At 44.4% G+C, this 25,718-nt stretch overlaps 1 protein-coding gene across 1 annotated transcript in view; it reads right to left on the bottom strand.

Annotated features, from left to right (window-relative positions):
- Positions 1-256: 256 nt before the first annotated feature.
- Positions 257-25,718, bottom strand: part of LOC148147386 (uncharacterized) — an 83,964-nt gene continuing 58,502 nt past the window's right edge. The window contains exons 9-18 of the mRNA XM_087995608.1: positions 19,452-19,568; positions 19,329-19,359; positions 16,857-17,001; positions 15,790-15,928; positions 8,803-8,951; positions 5,507-5,621; positions 5,359-5,401; positions 5,164-5,270; positions 1,735-1,853; positions 257-305 (exon numbers count right to left, since the gene is read on the bottom strand). Coding sequence (XP_087851734.1) covers positions 257-305; positions 1,735-1,853; positions 5,164-5,270; positions 5,359-5,401; positions 5,507-5,621; positions 8,803-8,951; positions 15,790-15,928; positions 16,857-17,001; positions 19,329-19,359; positions 19,452-19,568 — 1,014 coding nt within the window. The remainder of the gene's footprint in view (positions 306-1,734; positions 1,854-5,163; positions 5,271-5,358; positions 5,402-5,506; positions 5,622-8,802; positions 8,952-15,789; positions 15,929-16,856; positions 17,002-19,328; positions 19,360-19,451; positions 19,569-25,718) is intronic.

Genomic DNA, 25,718 nt, shown 5'->3' with positions numbered 1-25,718 from the left:
CAGCAATAAACAATTTAACAAAGGAAGACTGGCTTCAGAGACAAACCTGTCACTGGAAGAAGATATTTTGGAGGTTTGTTCCAAGCAGTCTTGATGTAGTATGACATAGAAATTACCAGCTCTGGTTACAAGGTTATGTTTGTGTCTCTTCATTAGCAGAAACTTTGGAAATTCTTCAGCTATTTGAAAAGTATTCCAGCCTCAGAATGTGATGGCACTCGAGAGGAAAAAGCCAGGATCATTCTGTTCAAATTGCTTAGAACCGGGAACGTCCTGTCGGTTTTCCTGAAGGCCACATCATCCTGCTGTTGAATAAAGAGAATATAAATATTCAAAAGGAGCAAACCACTGACAGGATATTTCAGAGCCAATTGTCTTCATTCGCTTGACCTTGACATGACCTTGAAATACTGACACACCTTTATTCATAATGACTTGAAGATACAAGTTTCTGACAATAAAAACAACAATTGGGAGGGAACAAGTTGGGTTAATCTGTGAGAGACAGGAATTTAGAATGATTGTTTGTCCAGAGTTGAGTTTAATCTGAAATCCTGATTGTGAGGGAACAGGCCTACACCTTCAGGCTACATCCTGGACATTGTGGCAGGTTTGAGGCTGTGTCAGAGGTGAGCTGGGAATTCCAGCAAGTGCAGCACTCTTCACATTAACAGACCCTGCCTTGTCTCAAGGCAGCAATGGGGTTGGTAATGGGCCTCACAGATACCCAAGTACAAGAGTATAACCCACTTTGGTCTAGCTCCCCAGCTGTGTTTCAGTAGAGGCCCAGGGGATCTTTTCCATCCACCTGAGAAGGCAGCGAGGCCTTTGATTTAATGCTTCATCTGAAAGACAGCCCCTCTGCCACTGCAGCACTTCATTTACACTTCACTGAGCTACCAGCCTCGATGAGGTGCTCAAGTCTCCAGAATGAAACTTGAAACTACAACCGTTGATTTGCCACAATTTCAAACTAAAAACACTTTAACAAAGGCAACATTTCACTGGACACATCATCAAAAATTCAAAATAGTCAGTACTATTGGCCACGGGTGAACTGATTGAAGCCCCTCCCAGGAGGGGGGTAAAGTCAAGCATCAGCTCCTACGAAAAGCTAAGACTCGGAAGACAAGTCCATGAGAGGAGCTTTCATGAATAAATGAACAATTTGATAAATAAACCTAAAGATTAATGTTTTAGATTCTTTCAGTGTGTAGGTGCGAACATCCTGTGTGGATTTTCCCCTCATACACGCTGTGAATCCATATTCTAATTACTTCTATCCAGCCTGCAGTTTTCCATCTGCCCACATCAAAGAATACAAAGAATTTCAGGCTGGGATTGCAAGTTTTGCAACATGGACCATCACATTGGAATGGTCACTGTGACGTTCAGGAGTTGTTGGCAATTCAAGACAGCAACATTTGATTCAACATTGTCCCTTCTCCTCGTCAAAGGTTTATTAATAGCTGATTATTGCTTTGGGTTTGGGATTATACTGTTCATTGTGTGAAGAAATTCAAATAATCAAAGCATACACTAAAATCAAAGTAAAACGTGGAAACTAGTCACTTGATCCAATCAGTTTGTATTAGCGTATGTGCATGTAGCCTGTAATTGATTGAAAGAAATAACAATTCAGAATAAACAATGTGTAAATGTAAAACAGAATGGGTTTGCAGCAGAAATACACTTCAAAAGGAGAATGACAGCCTTGAGAGCAGATTTTCTTACCTGATTGTCTCATAGCAGTGAACTGTAATCACTATGAAAATGATAAAAGTGCCAACAATAATCAATGCAACAGACCGTGTCGATGAAGTAACATCTGAGGCATCGTCACTGTGATAATCCTTTGAGAAAGAAAATTCTAAATGTTATTACATCAAAGCACCATCAGGGATCTAGCCACAGGTCCACCATATTTAAGGGCTGATCACAAAAATCCAGAAAGCCGTTAGAAATGTTCTAAAGGCACTTCCACCAATTCATACCTTAACTCAAGGCTGAAAGAGGAGAGGTTGAAGGAATAACACGCAAAAGGAAAACGAAAGGAAACATGAAATATGGACAAGACTAAAGAAGTCCAGTCTCCAGTCCAACATGCCTCACTGGTGCAGAGGGAAATTTCCAATACTGGACTGTACCAGCCTTCAACTGCACAGTGGTTGCAGGTGCCCTTGTAATCCACGCTGCCTTTAGATCCCAGAAGACAGTGTCCCATGGCTGTGAGCAGGTGGAGATGTGTGTGGATTGTGCCATCTTGCAGAGTCTGTCAAACCAGCTTCGTTGCCAGTGGGTGACCCTGTTTTCTTTTCACATCAGAATTGAGGCAGTTCAGCCTCAACCAACTATTCTGAATGTTCCTTAAAACTCCAGCTCCCACCCAGCTCCCATTCAATGTGCAGAAGAAACCAAGGTCTAAAGGATCAGAGAAATATCTGTCAATCAAAATGGAGCAGCTGGACAAAACAGCAGAGTATTAGAAACCAGGATTGTTGAAGTCCTTTTTAATTAATTGTCTCTGTTCTATTCTGTTAAATCTACATCAAATGCCGCCTAAATGAAGGACATTTCATACACTGGAGAAAGAGACAGTCAAACCAAAATGGACATGTAGCAATTCAAAACGAACCCTCAGAAACCACGATTTCTGCAAAGGTGACAAACAACTCCAACAATTGGGTCTGCTGTGTAATGGATGACACATTTCCAATCTCATCTGCATCAATGATCATGACATGTTGAACTGTCGGAAAAATGATAGCTCACAGTGGCCTGTTATGTGTGAGAGAAATGTGCACTGGGCATCTAGACTTTGCTTTGAGATTCACTCTCGCCTGATGCATTTGCAGACATCAAAATTTGTGCTGTGTTTTATTTTTGGCGCTGGGTTGGCAAGGGGTTCTGGGAGAAAACAGCCTGCCCTTGGATCATTTGAGCTTGAAATGCCTCGACCTTGACTATTGCCAACTTGCCTCTTTCCTCGGCTCATCAATGACAATGTCTGATCCCACAAGGATGGAGAGAGTCAGGTGAGTGAGGTGGGTCACAGGAGTAATTGCAGTGATTTCAATGGCAGTGTAGCAGAGTAACAGCAAAGGGAGCTGAAGGACACAGCATGAAACAAATAACAAAGTGGCATCACAGAGCAAGGCAGATCAGCGATTCGCAGGGAAATGTTTCAGCTCAGTTACTGATAACTTCATTGTGATCAAGAAATCAGGTCGAAGCAAATGAAGTTGAAATGGAAAGCCTGGAGGGAAGGGAATGGGAGCAGTGGGAATATAAAAGAATAGTGTGACATCAGCACAAGGGGAGGAGCAGATCCCAAGTAGCTGGGACTATTTTTCAAATAAGGCACAACCCTCTGTCTTTCTGGTAAGTTTATACATTGTGCAATGAAAAAGGACATGGTGGGGCACCTCAGTTGTGTTGAGTACACACCCTGTAGCACGTGGCAATCCAAGATGCTTCTCGTGTTGGACAAGGTATTTTCTAATGAACCTGTTCAGAATTGTGATGTCACTCCTCTGGAGCAGAGAGGACTTGAACCCAAGCCTCCTGCCTCATGGTAGGGACACTACGCACTGTACCACAGGAGCCCTCTTGTGCTGGACAGTCACGTACACAGGAATTATCACCGTCTGGAGCAGCTTGAGCTTCAGAGCATGAGCAGGAGCTGACATGCTGCAACTTAATAATCCCCCAGCAGAGAGGGAATGAATGACTGCCTAAAGAGAACCAGATAGGAGTCCCAATGCATCTTTCTCTTGGATTGGAGGTGGGTTTGTGAACTGGTGATGGCAATGCCAAACTGTGAGCACCTTGGTGACTCTGTTTAGGGAAACACCGATAAAATTCCGAATGATGACAGTGGAAGTGCAACCACTACATAAGGGAATAGACATACATTACTGTAGCCACAGACACCAGGATGGTATGTTGCCTCCCTGTTATCTGGATCAGTGATGTCACTGAGCAGCCAAGGACCACTCGAAGGGGAAAGAATGATATGGGAGACTGGGCAGAAAAGCAAGAACCCACAGGATCCAAGAGCATGGGACAAATTGAATCTGAGCTGTTCAATGATAGGAAGCAAAGGGCAATGGGCAACACTGCTTTTGTGATTGGGAGGCTGTTTCAGTGGGGTTGTGGAAGGCTCTGTCCCTTACTTTACTTGGCAGGTATCAATGATGTAGGGACAGGATTCAGTTTGCAGATGTTATAAAAATGGATAGTGAGGAAGAAAGCTTCAGGCATCAGAGAGATTACCACTGAGCTGGGAGAAAACGCGATAGAGAGAAATGTAAGTAGGGAATTGGAAGGGGGCAAATGGGTGAGGGAAGAAACGATAAATGGTGGAATACCGAGCAGTGTGAAGGAATAGAGAGACTGTGGAGCACATGTTCCCTGAGGTTACAAATTAGGTCGATCAGCTGCAAAGAAGACCAATGGGATTGTTGATTAACCAAGGGGTAAAATATAGCAGCAGAGAGCTTCAGCTCAATCTAGGTCAGCCACTGGTGGAGTCCTGCACACAACACCATTTACAGGGTTACTGGAAGGATTTGATCACAGAGAAAATGTACACAGAGATTGACAAAGATATCACCAGGAATAAAGAACACAAGGACAGATTGGAGAGACCAGGCTTTTTTGGAACAGGGAAGGTTGAGGAGAAATTTAATTGAGATGGACAATGCAATAGGCGCTTGAGGCAGAGTGAGCCTGTTTCACTTGGCAGAGAGATCATTAACCATGGGGTAGAAATTTAGATTAATTTGTGGATGAATAGAGGGCAGTTGAGGAGAAGATAGGGATCTGGAACTCGCAACCGAAAAGTGTAATGGAGTCAAACCCTAATTATGTTCAAAAATGAAAATTGGATATGCATGCAAATTGTTGTAATTTACACAGCTGCTACTGGAAAGTGGGATTGATTTTGGATAGATCCCTCTCAGTATGCACAGACGTGATGGACAGAATGGTCCCCATCTGTGCTTTCAATGATCTATGTCTCTCTGCTTCCCTTTCATTCCACAATGAAATTGTATTCAAACCACAATGAGAGGACAGATTGATCACAGCATGCTGGAGACTTATTGTTCCTACTGCAATCCATCCAGAATAAAACACAGTATTTGATTGGATCATTCGTACCAGTAACACAGCGAAAGAGGTCAAGTGGGTGCACTTGCAGGTGATGTTGTGAAGCTGACTTTCTGTCGTACAGCCAGACTCACTCCAGATACCATGACTTGTGCTCCCTACAATGAAAAGTTAGAAAATCAGAGGTGAGCCATTACTCCTCAATTCTAGAGCTAACAAAGTTTGTTTTATCAAATGTTAACTCACCTTTTCTGAAATCCCAAAAGGCACATTTTCCACTTGAGTTAGTCTAAAATGGAATGGATTTACATCATAAAGGGCTCTCATTCACTTAAATAATTTATTTGTTCAGTTGCACAGCGATGAATGAATGAGTGTTTGTGTTTTCCCTTACCGGCAAGGTTGTGTTCTGGAAGACAATGGTCACTGGGTCGGTGAGGTTTTCAATGGTGACATTGACCACTTCTATTCCACTTACTAGATTGTTTAACACAGTGCTGTTATTGTCACTCTGGTGACAAAGGACAGCAAGAGTAATGTATACTTAAGGACCGTGGATACTTTTTACGGATGGGACTGTGTATTTTAAACAGGATTAAATTTCAATAAATTCGTATATACAAACCTTTTTGCAGAGACTTGGCCTTATTGGTATTTCAGTAAGTGAGGCAAAATAAGAAGCATTTCTGAACGGTATGAGTGTGCAGCCAGCATGAAACTGCCCACCCAAACAAGACAGAGGCAGCTTAGTTTTGCAGAAACATGTTTGGATTCATTTGTCAGAATGTCCTCATCAACATATGGGCAGCACGGTAGCACAGTGATTAGCACTGCTGCCTCACAGCGTCTGAGACCCAGGTTCAATTCCCGCCTCAGGCGACTGACTGTGTGGAGTTTGCACATTCTCCCCGTGTCTGTGTGGGTTTCCTCCGGGTGCTCCGGTTTCCTCCCACAGTCCAAAACCGTGCAGAGCAGGTGAATTGGCCATGCTAAATTGCCCACAGCGTTAGGTGCAGCGGTAAATATAGGGGAGTGGGTCTGGGTGGATGCACTTCAGCGGGTCAGTATGGACTTGTTGGGCCGAAGGGCCTGTTTCCACACTAAGTAATCTAAAAACATTCCAAAAGTCTGATTAAAACTGAATCCCCTTTTGTTCTTTACAACTTTGAACACATTGTTTATGATCCGACATTTGAAGTCAGAATCTCTTCCTGTAATGAGGGGCTGTTCATCCGGGGCGCTGAATATTGGAAATAGAAAAGTTCATGTGGTGTGGATGGAAGTAATCTCCTGATCTCTGTACTGGAAAGGAACACTTTGTCTTTGACTGCCGATGTTCCAGTTTACCTGACATCAAGTTAAAACTGGAAATGGTTTTGCAATCCAGGGATTTTCTGATGTTTGTAGCATCTTCACTTCCATTTCAGTATTTACTCCAGGTCTCCCAATGTCAGCTATTTTCCCAGCTCGTTAAAGCTGTTCCAACCCACACTGCCCAATTCTTTTACAATTACAGAGTACTTCCCGGGATATGAGAGATTGGGAGAATTGGGGAGTATGAACTGGCCAGAGTAGAAAATTACTGAATGAAAATGGAGCATATAAGGACAACTAATGTTTGAAAAGTCAAAGTGATGCAAAAGATGAAATAAACAAAAACTGAAAGTATTGTTCCTGTTGGTTCCTTTGTTTTTTTTTATTTGCTGGAGACTGGTATTCTGGAAGAAACACCAAGCTAATGATGGATCAATATACTGAGTACTTTGTGTCCATTTTCACACAAGAGGAAGCAGACAAAACACCAGTAATAAACAGTAAACCTATTAACTAGGAGCAGGAGTAGGTAACTCAGCCCCTCAAGCCTATTTTGCAGTTCAACTGATCATTGCTGATTTAATCTCTGCCTCAACTCCACTACCCTGCCCTCTCCCCATAATCCTCTAACCCAGTATTAATTAAACATCTGTTTCTCTCCTCCTCAAATGTATTCAGTCTCCCATGTCCACTGCATTCTGGAATAGAGAATCCCATAGATTCATGATCCTTTGAGAGAACAATGGATGGATGAAGGGATTGGGGTTCTCGGCAAGAATACAAAAGCATTATACGTGAGATGTAGACAACTGGGATCAATGATTCTCATGAAGAGTATAAAGAGGGTAGGAGCATTCTGAAGAGGGAGATCAGGAGGTCAGAGAGGGGATATGAGAGCCTTGGCAGATAAGGTTCAGGATTCTCTAAAAACATGAACAGTAAAAGAGGAGCTCGAGAGAGAATCGGGTCCCTTACAGGTCAATGAGGTTCTCTCTGTGTTAGGAGATGGGAGAGATACAAAATAAATACTACGTGTCAATTTTTTAATGTGGAAAAAAAAGATGTTGGCTAGTGAACTCTGGTTAAATTAACATTGATGTGTTGAAAACAGTTCACATTGCAGAAGAGGAAGTGTTGAATGTCTGAGAAAACATAACGCTAAATAAATCTCCAGAACCTGATCAAGTGTATCCCAGAATGCTGTGGGAAGTGACGGAAGAAATTGTGGAGCCCATTCAGAAATATTTGACTCATCTGTCACCACAGGTGAGTTGCCAGAGGATTAATGTTGTGCCTTTATTTAAGAAAATTGTTTGGAGAATTGTGTTCAAGAGTCAGGAGGTCATGATGCAGTTTTGTAAGACATTGATTAGGCCACATGTAGGATTTTGTGTTCATTTCTGGTCATCAGTCCAAAGGAAGGATTGGAGGCTGCAGAAAGAAGAGTTTGCAAGGATGCTGCCTGGATGAGAGGGTATGAGCTATAAGGAGAGGTGAGTAAAACTACTCGGAGTGCAGAAGCTGAGGGGAGACTTAGTCGAAATGTACAAAATTAATGAGATGCATAGCTAGGGTTGACATCACTGTCCTTCTGAGCAGTTTATGCTCTCAAACCCAGTGTTCTCCTGCTATAACTTCAATACAGCCCAGAGCTAAAAACTACTTAACGAGTTTTTTAATTGAAGGGTCAAATGCGATGTTCGTACAGGAATACAAGCCCCCCATACAAGAGGCAAAATACAGTTAAGTCACAGTCTAAATGATTGATATAATTTGGTAGCTTTTCCTTTGAGTGACAGAGTGAGTGCTGAAGCTGTGTTCTCTCCTGTTTTCAAGTGTGGGTCTTGTGTCTGAAGCAGTGCCACAAGTATGTCAGTGAGCTTACACAGGTGGTCGAGGTCAGTGAATGTATCTTCAAAAGGACATTTCCCCCGAACCACACCACTCTCACCACACGCTGCTCAATGCACCACAGCCATATCACCCAGCAGTCCCTGGGGACTGGGACTCAGACCAAACATCCAGATACTGCACCTTGTGCTCATGCAGAACCCAGTGAGGCCAGACCCTCACCCAGTTCCTGCTGCTTCCACAAAACTCCAGCTACTCGGTATAGCAGCCCCATCACATGACACGGTACAATACAATCACTGGGACATTTCTCTCTCTCTTGTTGGAAAATGTTGACCATGAGAGTATGAAGCAGCGTGTATGAGCATAAACCTGCTGTCCTTTCTTGCATCCCACTCCGAGGCACAGCACTACATTTCACGTTGTTAACTTCATAAATGTAGCGATTACTTGATATAATATTATCCTATTGTTATTTTCCAAATGAATTAACTTGCATTATACTTCAATGTTGATTCTGACTACGTTCCCTGGAAAAGGTTTGTATTTCCATCGATAACAAAAATGACTCTCGAGATCTGAACATTTGGCTGTTCCTTAACCTGGTCCAGAAGAGTTGGAGGCAATTCAATTTCAACCTTTCGGGCTAAGCTTGAGACATTTTGCTGCTGGGTCTGTTTGAATGAAACAAGGTAAATCAATTGTTTATCATGAGCCCAGCTGGTGATAATACTGAACCAGTTAGATTCCAGAGGGAAACCTGACTTGATTGACTGTAAAGTTTATTTTTCCAGTTTGGGTGCCATGGTGGTCAGTCACTGAACATATTCATAAGAGGTTTCTCATATTCTTTTAACTAAGAGCAGAAGTTTAGCATACAAACTGGAATAACCAACAGCATGATATAAGTGAGACGTTTTGGAAGTATTCAATCATAAACAGCAAAAAGACCCATGAACCCATTTCCACGACAGTATCTCTCACACACACTTAACCTACTGTGAACTGTCGCTCCGGTCAATTGCTTACTCAACTGACAAGCTCACCAGGGTGACATTTACACATTCACCTGTGATCTTTTCTCCCCATTACTGCCTTTTCTGAGATACCCAGACACTGACAGACTAAGAAATGCTAAGGGTTTTTTTCTGCTCTGTCTCCCTGTACTGCTGAAACAGCTCATGACATCTTGTTCGCTCTGATGGTCTGGGGACTGTCAAAATTAAACTGCTCTTTTACTGGTATGTATTCTTTTCTTTCAAACCTCTCCCTACCCTCTCTCCAACTGTCTCTCAATCTGTCATGAACCTTAAATTGGTAAACACTCCAAGTGGCTCACCTTTCTAACTTGGAAGTATTTCACCATTACCTCATTATCACTGGATCAAAATCCTGGAGCTCCCTCCCAATACCATTGTGGGTCTACCTACAACACATGGACTGCAGCAGTTCAAGAAGGCATCTCACCACCACCTTTTCATGGGCAACTCGGGATGGGCAATAAATGCTGACCCAGCCAGTGACACCCAAATCCAATGGGGGGAAAAAGAAACAAAGAAACATTGTCCAACAGTCTTTCCATCAGGTGACATGCTTGGATGTTCACCTTAAGCACATCATTTCATGGAAAGGTAGTTTTGATCCAATGCTTCACAGGAAAATCTTTCACAGAACTGAAAATCCATTTACCTTGAGAGTCCAAGATCCCTAATAATAGCATATTGGGAGCATTTATCACAGTCTGAAATATCAGGAACAATATGCTGAAGGAAAATAGTTGGAAAGGCAGCTTGTCAGAGGGAGATCAACAGTTTATACAGAAATACTGATCGGTTCAGTGAGTGGACACAAAGTTGGTAAATGGAGCATAATGTGAGAAAATGCAAAGCTGTTCATTTTGGAAGGGAAACCAAAACAGTATCATTTAAATGGAGAAACCCTGCAGAAAGCTGCAACACAAGGGGGCTTGGGGAAACTTGTGCACAAAACACAACAAACCCACTCACAGGTGCAGCAGGTAATCAGGAAGTCTAATACAATGTTGGCCCTGATTTCAACGGAGTTGAAATGTAAGAATAGGGAAGTCTCACTGCAACTGAACAAGGTGCTAGTGAGACCACATCTGTAGTATTTTGGTCCCTTATTTAAGGAAAGATTACATTCCGATGTAATCTGAGGCAGTTCAGAGAAGGGTCACTAGAATACACTTTAGGGGCTTGACAGTGTAAATGCTGAGAGAGTATTTCACCTCGTGGGAGAGTCTAGGACCAGCAAGCATAGTCTCAGAATAAAGGGGAGCCAATTTAAGACAGAGATGAGGAGAAATGTCTTCTCTCAGAGGGTTAAGAATCTTTGGAACTCCTTGCCACAGAGAGCTGGGGAACAGAATCCTTGTGTATATTGAAGGCTGAGATAGTTAGATTCTTGGATCAGTGGGGGTGTCAGGGATTATGTGGAAAGTGGCCATGCGGAATGTCGGCTCAGCTGGTATCCTATTGAATGGCAGAGGAGCCTCGAGGGGCCAAACAGCCTCCTCCTGCTCCCATTTCTTATGGCCTTATGGAATTCTGGGAGGTAACTGGCATCTTCCTTGAGAAACAGCTTCCCTTCCCTGTAAATACAGTCACTTCCTCTCTGGGTTATTCACTGATAGGAGTGACCATATTAAAGTAAGCTGTTAGTTGTCTGCCAGTGTCCTGCTGAGAGTTGTAACAATAACTGCAGCAATCCATTAGGTTCGGATGGAGATCTACCTGGGATACAGTACAAAGCAAACAAATCTGGATGCTGGAAATCAAAAGTAATAAGAGGAAATGCTGGAAATACACAACAGGTCAGGCAGCATCTGTGGAGAGAGAAGTGGAGTTACATTTTAGGTTGGAAACCTTTTGTCAGAATTCTAAACAAAGTCAGAGATACAACAGGTTTTAAGCAACACGGGCAGGAGAATGGGAAGATCTGTGATGGGGCCAGGCAAAAGGACTCTCCCTGTCTTTTCACACTGCAGCTGTTGGTGAGGATTCTGCCATTTCCCATCTGTACTCCTGGTCGAGACTCATCTTTTGTTTCTTTGTTTGTTCCATTCTCATCTTAGAACGTAGAAGAATACAGCACAGTACAGGCCCTTCGGCCCTCGATGTTGCGCCGATCCAAGCCCACCTAACCTATACTAGCCCACTATTCTCCATATGCCTATCGAATGCCGCTTAAATGCCCATAAATAGGGAGAGTCTACCACTGCTACTGGCAGGGCATTCCATGAATTCACGATTCGCTGAGTAAAGAACCTACCCCTAACATCTGTCCTATACCTACCCCCCCTTAATTTAAAGCTATGCCCCTCATAATAGCTGACTCCATACATGGAAAAAGATTCTCATGGTCAACCCTATCTAAACCCCTAATCATCTTGTACACCCCTATCAAGTCACCCCTAAACCTTCTTTTCTCCAATGAAAACAACCCCAAGTGCCTCAGTTTTTCCTCATACGATCTTCCTACCATACCAGGCAACATCCTGGTAAACCTCCTTGCACCCATTCCAGTGCCTCCACATCCTTCCTATAGTATGGCGACCAAAACTGCACACGATACTCCAGGTGCGGCCGCACTAGAGTCTTATACAACTGCAACATGATCTCAGGACTCCGGAACTCAATTCCTCTACCAATAAAAGCCAGTACGCCATATGCCTTCTTCACCGCACCATTTACCTGGGTGGCAACTTTCAAAGATCTGTGTACATGGACACCAAGATCCCTCTGCTCATCCACACTACCAAGTATCCGATCATTAGCCCAGTACCCCATCTTTTTGTTACTCTTACCAAAGTGAATCACCTCACACTTAGCTACATTGAACTCCATTTGCCACCTTTCTGCCCAGTTCTGCAGCTTATCTATATCCCGCTGTAACCTGCCACATCCTTCCTCACTGTCAACAACTCCTCCAACTTTCATATCATCTGCAAACTTGCTCACCCAACCTTCTAGCCCCTCCTCCAGGTCATTTATAAAAATGACAAACAGCGGCACGGTGGCACAGTGGTTAGCACTGCTGCCTCACAGCGCCAGAGACCCGGGTTCAATTCCCGACTCAGGCGACTGACTGTGTGGAGTTTGCACGTTCTCCCCGTGTCTGCGTGGGTTTCCTCCGGGTGCTCCGGTTTCCTCCCACTGTCCAAAGATGTGCAGGTCAGGTGAATTGGCCATGCTAAATTGCCCGTAGTGTTAGGTAAGGGGTAAATGTAGGGGAATGGGTGGGTTGCGCTTTGGCGGGGCGGTGTGGACTTGTTTGGCCGAAGGGCCTGTTTCCACACTGTAAGAAATCTAATCTAATCTAAAAGTAATGGTCCCAAAACAGATCCTTGCGGAACACCGCTAGGAACTACATTCCAAGATGAACCTTTACCACCAACTACTACCCTCTGTCTTCTTCCAGCCAGTCAATTCCTAATCCAAACCTCCAACTCACCCTCAATGCCATACCTCCGTATTTTTTGAAGTAGCCTACCATGGGGAACCTTATCAAACACCTTACTAAAATCCATACACACCACATCTACCGCTTTCCCATCATCCACCTCCTTAGTCACCTTCTCAAAGAATTCAATAAGGTTTGTGAGGCACGACCTGCCCTTCACAAAACCATGCTGACTATCCTTGATCACATTATTCCTATCCAGATGTTCATAAAACCTATCCTGTACAATTCTCTCTAAGACTTTGCCCACAACAGAAGTGAGGCTCACCGGCCTATAGTTACTAGAGTTATCCCTACTCCCCTTCTTGAACAAGGGAACCACATTTGCTATCCTCCAGTCTTCTGGCACTCCTCCTGTAGACAACGAGGACATAAAAATCAAGGCCAATGGCTCTGCAATCTCCTCCCTTGCTTCCCAGAGAAGCCTAGGATAAATGCCATCAGGCCCAGGGGACTTATCTATTTTCACCCTTTCCAGAATTTCCAACACCTCTTCCCTACATACCTCAAAGCCATTCATTCTACTTAATTGTGACTCAGTATTCACATCGGCAACAATGTCCTGTTCCTGAGTGAATACTGACGAAAAGTATTCATTCAGTGTCTCCCCAATCTCTTCAGCCTCCACATGCAACTTCCCACTACTATCCTTGACTGGACCTATTCTTCTTTTGCCTTGTACCGTCGTCTCTCTTATTATTCAGTCACTGCTGCCTTTCACCTTGTCACTAAAGAAGGTACTTTCAGTGTGAGGTACGAATTGGTACTTGGGACTCTGCAGTGGTCAGCCTCATCAATACCGTCATGGACAGATGATTTTGTGTCTTCGAGGATTGCCAGGCTGTTTCAAAGGGCAGCTAACAAAGAAGATCGAAGCAGGAGGAGGCCATTCTGCCCTTTGAGTCTGCTCTGCCCTTCATCACGGTCATGGCTGATTGTCCAACTCAATAGCCTAATCCTGCTTTCTCCTCATCACCTTTGACCCCATTCACCCCAAGTACGATATCTCACCACCTCTTGAATACATTCAACATTTTGTCATCAACTACTTCCTGTGGTAGTGAATTCCACAGGCTCATCACTGTCTGGGTGAAGAAATGTCTCCTCATCTCCATCCTAAATAGTCTACCCTGAATCGTCAGACTGTGATCCCTGTTCTGGACACACCCACCATCAGGAACATCCTCCTGCATCTACCCTGTCTCGTCCTGTTAGAATTTTATAAGTCTCTATGAGATTCCCCACTCACTCATCTGAACTCCAGCAAAAACCATCCTAACCTCGTCAATCTCTCCTCATGTGTCAGTCCCGCCATCCCTGCAATCAGCCTGGTAAACCTTCACTGCACTCCCTCGAGAGCAAGTGTATCCTTCCTCAGAAAAGGAGACCAAAACTGCAACAATATTCTAGGTATGGCCTCACCACGGCCCTGTACAAGAGTCACATGTCGTGCAGACCAGGTAAACACAGCAGATTTTATTCCCGAAAGGGGATTCGGGGATTTCAATATCTAACTCTAATAGACTTACCCTGTGTTCCAGGGTTCTGAACCTTTCCCACCCAGGGCACCTGTACAAGGCTGAAAAGTTGTTGTGGCCATTCAGTGAGAATGGGAGATGTCAGGGCCAGTGGAGCTGGGGAAGATTGATAGAGCAGGGGAAAGGCAAAGACTTTTAAAAGAAGGGGGAAACGTTGAAGAATGGAGGCATGTGGGACTGTAAGAACAAGAGGTATGGGTCAGAGAGGTTTTAGGAAATCTCATGGTTTTCAAACAGTGTGTAAGGTTGGCCAACTTCAGTGCTGCAGGAGCCACGCCTCATTAAGGCCACACCCACAGATTGAGGAAATGGAAGAATGTAAAGCTGCATCATTCTGTCAGAGCATTTGCGAACCCACTTTGGAAAGCTTTGCTGTATTCCCTTCTCCCACATGGACGTACAGTACTTCACCTCCCCTTCAATCCATCCCCGCAGTTCACCACAATTCCTCCCCCCGGTAGTGAGTTCCACATTCTCTCGGCGTAAACAGGACTCCAAGAGTGATCTAACCAAGATTTGAGATAAGTTTTACATAATTTCCTTCCTTTTCAGTCTATTCATCTCGATGTGAACTCAGCACGATGATTCTTTTATTCTGAACTTAAAAACCTGCATTTTTATAGAATCCCTACATTGTGGGAGCAGGCCATTTGGCCCATCAAGTTCCCTTCGACCGTCCAATGAGCATCTCACCCAGACCCACACACCAACATTTCCCATGGCTAACCCACCTGGCCTGTACACCCCAGGACACTATCTCGGTCAATCCTCACAACCTGCACATCTTTGGACTGTGGGAGGAAACCTGAGCACCTGGGGGAAACCCACACAGACACGGGGAGAATCTGCAAACCCTACACTGACAGCCACCCAAAGGTGGGATCGAATCCAAGCCCATGGCGCTGTGAGGTATCAGTACTATCCATCAAACCACCATGCCACCCTAATTATCTGTGTACTGCTGCTGAGATCCTTTTGTTACTATACTCAAATTAAATTCTTGTTTTTCAAGTAAGAGATGATGTCTTTATCTTTCAAACCAAAATGTGTATCACATGTTTATACGTATTGATATTTGTTTGTAAACTTTATGCCCATTCTGCAATTATTAGATTTCTGATCATTTGTGGTAATCTCCATTTTTATTGGTTTCATCCATAAATTTACAATTTTTTTCAAATCCAAACTCTAAGTGAATAATAAAAATTATGAACAATTGTGATGTATCTCCTGATGCCAAACTCAAGAGCACCTTTGGAGAGGCTCAGGATCAGATTAAGTATGACCCTGAGGTAGTTCACAAACATTGAATGGAATTAAATAAGTCTAGAATACAGTATCAATGTGAATTCACAGGAAGGGTTAACTTCAGTTTAAAATAACTACACTGAAAGATTCTCAAGCCCTCTCCCAACATTTTCTCTAAAAATGGTGTCAGTTTCCAATACATGATAGTCATTGCTTACAATGCCCAGCTAAACACAACACTCACCAAATCTGATGGAGGAAAGTGAAGTCCTTGGAACTTTTCAGCTTCTATTCTTTGAATGTGAGCAAAGTAATTTGGCGTTGAGAAGGATTGATTTCCTCCTTCAATTTCTATCTCTGCGAGTATTCTCTCCAGTGTTGTACTACAACAGAAACGCAATTTAATAAAAGCAGAAAGTGCTGGAAATATTCAGCCTGGCAACATCTGTGCAGTGAGCAACATGTACGTGGCTCCACAATAAAAAGTAAAGGGGTCACCCCCACAAGCTCATAACCAGAGGGACCTTGTTGATGACACATGTAGGATTTTCCAGGGGAAATGCTGTAAAGTGCTTTAATAAATCCAGGAAAACATACCGTGGATTATTAAGTAAGTGATAAAATGAAACAAGATATATTTCTCATACTGTGAGCCCTGGGGGTGCTCAGAGTCTGGCAGCCAGCATTCCCAGGGACTGGGCATGTGTATCAGGCACTAACCATTTTAATCACGGGTTAGTGCGATCAATCAGGGAGCATTAAACAGACAAAATGAGAGCGTAAAAAAGGTGAACATGTAAAGAAATTCTTCCATCTTCACGTGATATTGCAAATGCCCCCATTCCACCAGCAATGTTAACAGACCTGGTAACCACGCCAACATGGAATCTGACCTCGATGGGTGGAAATTATCCTGAACCAGGGTCTCAACCAGGAACATAGGGAAAGGAGAGAAATACCCAACATGTGACAAAAGGTAAGCACCTGACCCCCACACAACATTCACATGAACGCTTGCTCATAGATGTTTAATTTAATCACCGGGCTTAAACTGGAATTATACATTAATTGGAGGTGAAAATTAGATGGTTTCTATAATAGACAGCTGATTAGCAACAAGTTGAAAATCACAGAACTCCTGCAGTGCCACATGGCCCATTGAGTCTGCACCAACCAGACAGTCAGCCAAGGCTGGAATTGAACTGAGATAACTGGTGCTGGGAGGCAGCAGTGCTAACCACAGTGTGACCAATCAATCCCACAGATTCTGTTCGCAGATGAACATCACATTTTATGAGCACTGATACCTACCTGTCAGGAATGACACCATCACATTGCGCTAGGAATTTGTTCACTGAATCAGAGTTGTTCATGTTTTTCTCCCTGGAAAGCAGTTGCTGCATCGTGTCACGGCACATTTGGTTGGGATCCAAATTCTGGGGAGTGGGATTGTTACCTGCACGATGACGGAATATGAAGGAGACAAAATATAAGCAAGTAAAATGGTTTGAACTTTATCAGGAGTAATGCAGGAAATAACAAGAAACTCCCCAAAACGCGCAACTAGAATTGGGGAATTGGAAACCTTTGTTCAGATGTTTCTTTGAAAGGAGGAGAGGGTGTTTAGTCATCAGCCCATGGGTAATGTCAGAAAGGGCTCTTTATTTATTTATTCATTTGTGGGATGTGGGCGTCGCTGGCTGGCCGGCATTTATTGCCCGTCCCCAGCTGCCCTTGAGAAGGTGGGGGTGAGCTGCCTTCTTGAACCAGTCCACCTGCTGTGGGTTGACCCCCAATGCCATTACGGAGGGAATTCTAGGATTTTGACCCAGCGATGGTGAAGGAATGGTGATATATTTCCAAGTCACGATGGTGAGTGGCTTGGTGGGAAATATGCAGGTGGTGGTGTTCCCATGTCTGTGCTGCCCTTGTCCTTCTCGATGGAAGTGGTTGTGGGTTTGGAAGGTGCTGACTGAGGATCTTTGGTGAATTTCTGCAGTGCATCTTGTAGATAGTTCACACTGCTGCTACTGAGCATCAGTGATGGAGGGAGTGGATGCTCTGAGATTTAGTGCAGAGTAAGCGGGCTGCTTTGTCCTGGATGGTGTCAAGCTTGTTGAGCATCTTTGGAGCCGCACTCATCCAGGTAAGTGAGGAATATTCGATCACACTCCTGATTTATGCCTTGCAGGTGGTGGACAAGCTTTGCAGAGGATTCAGTGATGGGAACATCAAGGAGTGAATGTCAAGGGGTGGGGGTTAGATTGTGTCTTCTTGGTGATGGTCACATCCTCGCATTTGCGTGACTTGCAATTTGTCAGTTCAAGCCTGGATATTGTCCAGATCTTGTTGCATTTGAACTTGGGCTGCTTCAGTGTCTGAGGAGTCATGAATGGTGCTGAACATTGAGCAATCATTGGCGAACACCCCCACTTCTGGCTTGGTGATGGAGGGAAGATCATTGATGGAGCAGCTGAAGATGTTTGGGCCTAGGACACTGCTCTGAGGAACGTGTGCAGAGATGTCCTGGAGTAAGATGACTGACCTCCAACAACCATGAGCATCTTCCTATGTGTTAAGGGATGACTCTAAATACCAAAGATTTTGCCCCCTGATGCCCACTAATTCCAGTTTTGCTGGGACTCCTTGATGCCATACTTGGTTGAATGCAGCCTTGATGTCAAGGACTGTCACTCTCACCTCACCATTGGAATTCAGCTCTTTTGTCCATTTTTAGGCCAATGCTGAAATGAGGTCAGGAGCTGAGTGGCCTCGTGGAACCTAAACTGGGCGTCACTGAGCAGGTTATTACTGAGCAGATGCTGCTGGGTAGCACTGTTGATGGACACCTTCCATCACTTTCCTGATGATCGAGAGTAGACTGATGGGCGGTGATTGGATTTGTCCTGCCTTTTATGTGCAGGACATGCCTGGGCAAATTTCCACATTATTGAGTAGATCCCAGTTTTGTAACTGGACTGGAACAGCTTAGCGAGGGATGTAGCAAGTTCTGGAACACAAGTCTTCAGTACTATTGCCAGAATGTTGTCAGGGCCCAGAGCCTTTGCGGAATCCAGTATTTCCAGCCATTCCTTGATATTATGTGGAGTGAACTGAATTGGCTGAAGATTGGTATCTGTAATGCTGGGGCCACTGGAGGAGGCCAAGATGGATCATCCACTCAGCACTTCTGGCTGAAGGTTGCTGTGAAAGCTGAGGGGAATGATGGTTGATGCAGAGCAGTGCATGAGTGAAAATCCACAGGATCTGGTGTGCGCTGGGAGAGACAGGTTAGGGGGAAGGGTACACCAAGTTACTGAGATTGGTGGACACCTGAGGGGAAGTATCCTGAATATAAAATACCATTGCCATCATTATCTCATATTTAATGCTATTCTGAAGACTTTTGAAACTAACAGCAGGTTGCTCTACATTTGCAGTAAAACAATGGATACACCATAAAGCTGAAATCATTGGAACTGTGGTTTAGATTAGAGTGGTGCTGGAAAAGAACAGCAGGTCAGGCAGCATCCGGGGAACAGGAAAAGTGACATTTCAGGCAAAAGTTCTTCATCGGGAATAGAAGCAGAGAGCCTCCAGGGTGGAGAGATAAATGGGGGCTGTGTTTTATAAGAAAATTCAAACAAGATATTTCCACAATCTGCTGTGACAGTGGTCTTTCTCCCACTGTGCTTCCATCCAGCAAGTTCTGCACTAATACAACCATCACTGTAGCACAATTCACAAAACTGAATAGTAGGTTTTATTATAAAGTTCATTTACCTGCTGAAGAGGACAGGCTGGTGGATGATTCCTAAAGTGGAAATTCATACGTGAGATATTTTTCTATCAAATCGATGTTTATAAATAATGGAATTGAGATACTGAAGGGTAATTCTGTCTTACCGGGGGTGTTTCACAGGGTCTGCCTGTCACTGGGGTAGTGACACTGACATGATTGGAAAGGTTACTCTGTGTTGTAATTTTAAATGGGTCACCACTTGGAAAAAAGGCAAAAATGTCCTGTAAAGAAATATGGTAAAAATATTGTAACAGATTATCCTACATTAAAGTTCCACATCATAAGTATTTCACAGATTGATTCATCTCCGACATGGAAATGTTAAACATTTTCATGTCTCGACCTGTCATCAGAACTCAGAAAAATGAGAAGTGTAATTGGTTTTGAGCAAGTGAAAGGAGATCAGGGAACATTCCAGAATGTCCCTGTACTTGATCAGTACCCAAGTATCATTTAAATGTTTAAATACTTCAGTGGTGACGAAAACACAATCATTATTATCACAAAGTGTCAGTCCGCAGACTCCAAATGTGAGAATTCCCAAGTCTAAGCCCTTCAGTGGGTGCTATTGTGTAACTGCTGTATCTATCCCTGATTAGAGGGGAATCCCACATTAACAGGAGTAGAATTGGGGCTAACCAGGGGCTCAGGCTGAGATCAAGTATTGGACTGCTGAAGGAAATCCAAACATTTAAAATTGAAGCTTTAATACAGCTCTCACTGGGGCCCTATTCAGCCTTCCCAGTCTGGTGGAGGTTCCAGATGTACCTGCTAAACATTGAGGCCTAGCAGGCAGGGACACATATAAACAGATGGACATGGAGCAGGAGCAGGCCATCAGGCCTTTGGGCCTGTTCCACAATTTAATAAGATCATAATACATTGGAGCAGAAGGAGGCCATTTGGCCCATCGTATCTGCTCTGTGATTCAATAAGTTCAAGGGTGATGGGATAATCCTCACTTCCATTTCCCGACCTTTCTCCAATAATTCTTAACTCTTTCACTGAATAAAAATCTGTCTAACTCAGTCTTTAATACACTTTATGGCACAGCCTCTCCAGGCCTCTGCAGTAAAGAGTTTCATACGACCAGTGCCTCGGAGAAAAGACATTCCTCATCATCTCTGTCTTAAACGGACACACCTTACTCTGAGATTATTCCCTCTGCCCCTGAACTCTCTCACGAAGAGAAATCACCCTCAGCATCTCGCCTATCAAACCCCCATAACCTGAAATGTTTCAACAGGGTCATCTCTCAATCTGTGAGTCCTCAAGTACAGACAAAACCTCCCCAACTTCTTGTCATAGCGATATCCCTCCGTACAGAATCACTGAATTCTTACAATGCAGAAGGAGTCCATTTGGCCCATTGTGCTTGCACACCTCTTCAAACGAGCATCATTACCTCATCCCAATCTCCTGCCTCCTCCCCATAACCTTGCATATAATTTTTATCCAAATAACCAGCCAATGCCCTGTTGAAGACACCAATTGAACCTGCCTGCACCACATTTCCAGGCAGTACATTCCATACTCTAACTCTTCACTCAGTGGAAATGTGTTTGTTTGTTCTCACATCACTCCTGTTTGGTTTGCCCATCCCTTTAACTCTCTGCCCTCTTGTCCTTGTCCCTTTCACAAGCAGGAGCACTTTCTCCCTGTGGGCTCCATCCAGCCCACTCGGTTTCAAAAGCCTCTATCAAATCTCCTCTCAGCCTTCGTCTCTCGAATGAGAACAGTGTCAACTTCTTCAATCTATCCTTATCACTGTCATTCCTCATTCCTGGACTCATTCTTGTAAATTACTTCCGCATTCTCTCCAATGCACTCACATCCTTTTCTATAATAATATGCCCACATCTCCTAACAATACTCTACTTGCGGTCTAACCAATGTATTATACAAGTTCAACATTGCCTCCCTGTTCTTGTACTCCATGCCCCTACTAATACAGGTGAGGATACTGTGGGCTACAACTGCTTTCTCCACTTGTCCCACCACCTTCAATGATCTGTGCGCCTAAACACCCAAGACCCTCTGCTCCTGCACCCCCTTTTCCTTGGGACCCACACAGTGAACATTTCGGGACTGCCTCCAATGCCAGTACATCTTTCCTTAGAGTAGGGGACCAAACTGTTCACTGTCTTCTTGGTGTGCTCCAGCAGGTGCCCAGTTTCATTTTAACAAGTCTTCCTTATTTTTACACTTCATTCCCTTTGAAATAAGGAGCAACATTCCATTGGCCTTTCCGATTACCTTCTGAACTGACACACTAACAGTTTGAGATTCCTGGAAGAGAACTACCAAAACCCTCTTTTGTAGTTTTCTCCAGGCTTTCTTCATTAAATAACATTCAGCTCCTCCAATCTCCCTGGCAAACCTGACAAACAGCCATGGTGTGATTGAAAACCATGTCCCCGAAGACCAGCCTGGGGTTCAGAATTACTCATCCAGTGACATTTCCACTTTCCCACCACTTCCCCTCCAGTTTGATTGGGCCGTGCTGTGCTGCTTTCTCGTTATTGCCAGCGCAAACACGTTCTCAACACGCACCAACCTTTAGTCCTTTCACACAATTAGTTCCCTTTCTTCTCTTATGCAGGCTCTTGTGAGACCCAGCAAACCACCACAAAGAAGAGACACACACTGGGGTGCCTCAGTTCTAACCCCACCTCTGAAGAGGATGCGACTGAGTGCTCAGAGGATGTACCAGCAAGGCTTTCACTGCACCCTGTACCAAATCAGACTTTCATCTCACTGGGTACACTTTCTAGATTAGAGACAGGAGCACAGTCTGGTGAGCACATCATTGTGCTGTCCCACAGTTGGCCGAGGAAGAAATGTCCCAGGTCACTGGTCAGGAGAGAACTGGAGACCAGGCACCAGCACAACACCAGGCAGAATATGACCCGCTGTTCTCAGCAATTAAAGGACATCAGCAACATGCAGAGAAACACCCAGCAACAGTATACAAGCTTGTCTGCAGCAGTCAGGAAGGTGAATCCAAGGATGGATGAGTGCACCAACGCTCGCTCTGGCACCATGGACAGGCTGGTGACTGCGCTGGAAACCCAGGTCCTGCACACCAAGTGTCTGCTGCTTATACACACAGGCCTGAACTCCATCAGTGTAGCTATCGGCTCTCAGCATCAATGGCAAAGCCAAAGGGGGATGAGGGACCTCAACCTCATTCTAGATCCTTCTTCCTCTGAGGGAGACAGGATGGTGCCAGCAGACATCCACAGGAGGAGGAGTCCCACATGAGACCTCCCGCAGCTTCTCAGGACAGTCTAGTGGTGTCTGGCCCCTTCACCTCCCCCCTGCCTCTGATGCTAATACCTACTGAAGTCCAAGCCAAGAGGGATGATCCTGTAACCCGGCAGGACAATCTCAGCTAACCTGGGCCCTCTAGAATCAAATATCCCTGGGGGTGACCAACCAAGTTTTCCAGGCCAACAAGACCAGCTACAGAGAACATTGCCCCTATCCCAGCAGCAGAAGGCTGGACTGCACTGAGACATCGGACTGAGATGGAAAGGAAATTAAAAACCCCCCTGAGGGCGTATGGGTGACAGGGAGGACACATCAGTGCATTTCTCTAAAAATATGTTCCTTTGCATTCTCAAATTGCCAGCTTCATTGTCTGTGCAGCTGTTGGAGCTAGTGAGAGGTGAGCAGCCTTTTCAGATATCCCAAGGGAGAAAGAAGCTGTCATGGCCAAGCCTGACTCATTCTCTCAGAAGCTCCCAACTCCTCGACTGCAGATAGCATCAGAATTATGGATCCTGAACTGTGACCTCGATGACTACAGCTAAGGCAGGTTAATGTGAACAACACTCAGGATAAAAACAATGTTCAGGGATTCTGACAGGGCCTGGCCTGCACAAATCATCCACATTTACACAAACCTTGACAGTGAGAGGGTAGATTCAGTGATGATATCACATATCTCTGCAGGCAACGTTTTATTCAATCTCTCAGCTTTTGGAGGGAGTGCATTGTCATTAAAAGCTGGGAGGTACACAATGGGGCGTTCACATCTTCCCTCTCCCTCATAGCGCAGTGATCTGCTGAGAGAATCTGCACAAAACACTGCTTCTCTCTGGTTAGGTGCTGTCCAACAGGATGCCCAAGTCTTTCAGGGCAATTTAGCAGTTTGACACATTGAAGTCTAACCAATGATGGAAGGCTGTAATGGAGGTACCTCCGAATTGCTCCCAACCTGCTGCAAATCGTGAGGGACTGCATCACACAACACTCAGATCTCATGCTGTTGTTGAAGGTCTAAAACTCCATAACCTCATGAGATGGGACTGTCCTATCTCACTGACTGCTGCTTTCTCCAAAATAGCAGGAAAACCTGCAGAGTGCAGATACTGGAAGGTGGAAACACCTGAAGAGAGCAAGCAGACAATCATATGAAGAACAAACCATTTCTTCATTAACAGACAAGTTCAAGGAGTACAGAAATTGTCTGCTCCACACATACTGACCAGGGGTGTCTTGCCATACACCTCACCGAGAGTTACAGAATGAAAGGAAGTTGAAAACCCAGCACATTCATTCTGGAAGCAGGTTTCCGTTATTTCCTCGTGCTTGATGAAGCATAGCTCTATCATGCTTCCTTGGGCACCTCTCCTTGTCAATGTCCTGATCCTCATCTTCCTCCTCAGAAACTTCCTCAATGAAGTAGCACACCCTTTATGGTTAGACTCTAAGTCCCGCCAGGAGTAGTCCAGGCAGCAAAGCCTCACAGGAATGTAGGAGCCAAAGATGGCCATTCAGCCCATTGAAACTGCCCTGCTCTTGATTGAACATTTCAAAAGTCATTTACTCATCCTATCCCCGTATTAGTGACCACCAGAAATGTATCAATCTCTCCGGTAAACATATTCTCCACAGCCTTCTGCGGAGAATTCTTTGGAAGACTGAGAATTCCAAAGGTTCACAACCCTCCGAGTAAAAACAATTCTCATTCACACCGAAGTGGCATCCCCCTTATTTTTCAATTGTTCCTGGTTCTAGACCCCCCCACTCGGGGTAACGCTTCACCCGCATCAACCCAGTCTATCCCTTTCACTATTTTGCATTTTTCAGTGAAATCTTTTCTTATTCTTTGAAACTCTAGAGAATAAAGACCAATTTTTTTTCAATCTTTCTTCATTGGACAGTATTACCAACGGCAACAGGTCTATGATCAGTTCCATTATGGCCCTGGTGGAAACATGGACAGTGTCGTGTCTCTGTTCTGCCTCAGTCTGAGGCTTTTGTAAAGGTGTCATCAGTTTTTGATGGAGTTGATGAAGTGGGAACCTTTTCGGTTGCCGATGTTTACCGGCTGGTGATAGGAAATGATCAGAGCAAGATGGGTGCACGCTATAGCACCCTGTCCCTGGGAGAAACCAGCTCTGGGGGAGAATCCCACTGTTCAGGCTGCTTGACTGAGCCAGCACATACATCATTTGTAGATGTATGAGATTCATATGTGTCCCTGTCTGCAAACTAACTGGCAGAAGCAAGCAGCTCATTAGCATCCCTGAGCTCGAAGGTGAAGTCTGAAGGGGGTGACGAGGTGTGTGATTTGTCTAAAAGCAGCCGTGATGATGTGCTGAGGCTCGGTGATTGGTGATGCCCACTTGCATGGATCAAGGGTGGAAGAGGACAGTGTCCATGGAGCATGTGGTGAAATGATGGAAAGATGGAGTTGTCCAAAGGCATGGAGAAGGAGGCAATAAGCTGCAGTTGCCAGGTAACCGCTGTGACATCCATGTAGTTTAGTTTGAATTGGTGTCATCTAGTTTCTCAGGGACGGGGAGGAGAACTGGAAGCTGCATACAGTGACGGGAGTGGGGCTGATAATGAGATGCAACTTCATGGAAATAAAATGGTGACCGCTCATGTGCAAGATTCAGAATTTGCTGTGTGAACTGTTGGGAAAACTGGAAATGTTATTCCCAACATTGAGGACCTGATTTTTCCATTCTCTCTGTATTTTCCCAATTTTCTTACCATTTCCCATGTCACTCAAGGGAGTAGGAATTTCCACCCAAAAGGACACTCTCCTCAAGTCAAACTGAGAGATGCTGAGAGTGGGAGTGAAGCCCAAAAGCCTATGTTTCCTTTGAAACAAGATGTAACACAGGAACAACATTGCACTGATTGCTGGGAATGGACCCATAAACCAGGGGCAATAGAAGAGCAGCATGTTCTCCCAGAACCTTCTAGAATAGTGAATGTACCTCAGGATAGATGAGGAAATATTTCCTTGAACTCCATTGAACTTAGCCAGATTACAGGAGGTTACAGAGGTTTTATCTCTCAGTGAGAAGTATTCCCTTTCCTCTCCAACAAAACAAAGGAACAAATTTATC

Source organism: Chiloscyllium plagiosum, unplaced genomic scaffold (genome assembly GCF_037043375.1).
Source record: "Chiloscyllium plagiosum isolate Xiang-an unplaced genomic scaffold, Cpla_swu_hap1 HiC_scaffold_17, whole genome shotgun sequence".
In the NCBI taxonomy this organism is placed as follows: Eukaryota; Metazoa; Chordata; class Chondrichthyes; order Orectolobiformes; family Hemiscylliidae; genus Chiloscyllium; species Chiloscyllium plagiosum.
The sequence above is the reverse complement of the archived record's forward strand: the minus strand, read 5'-3'. Positions and strand labels throughout refer to the sequence as shown.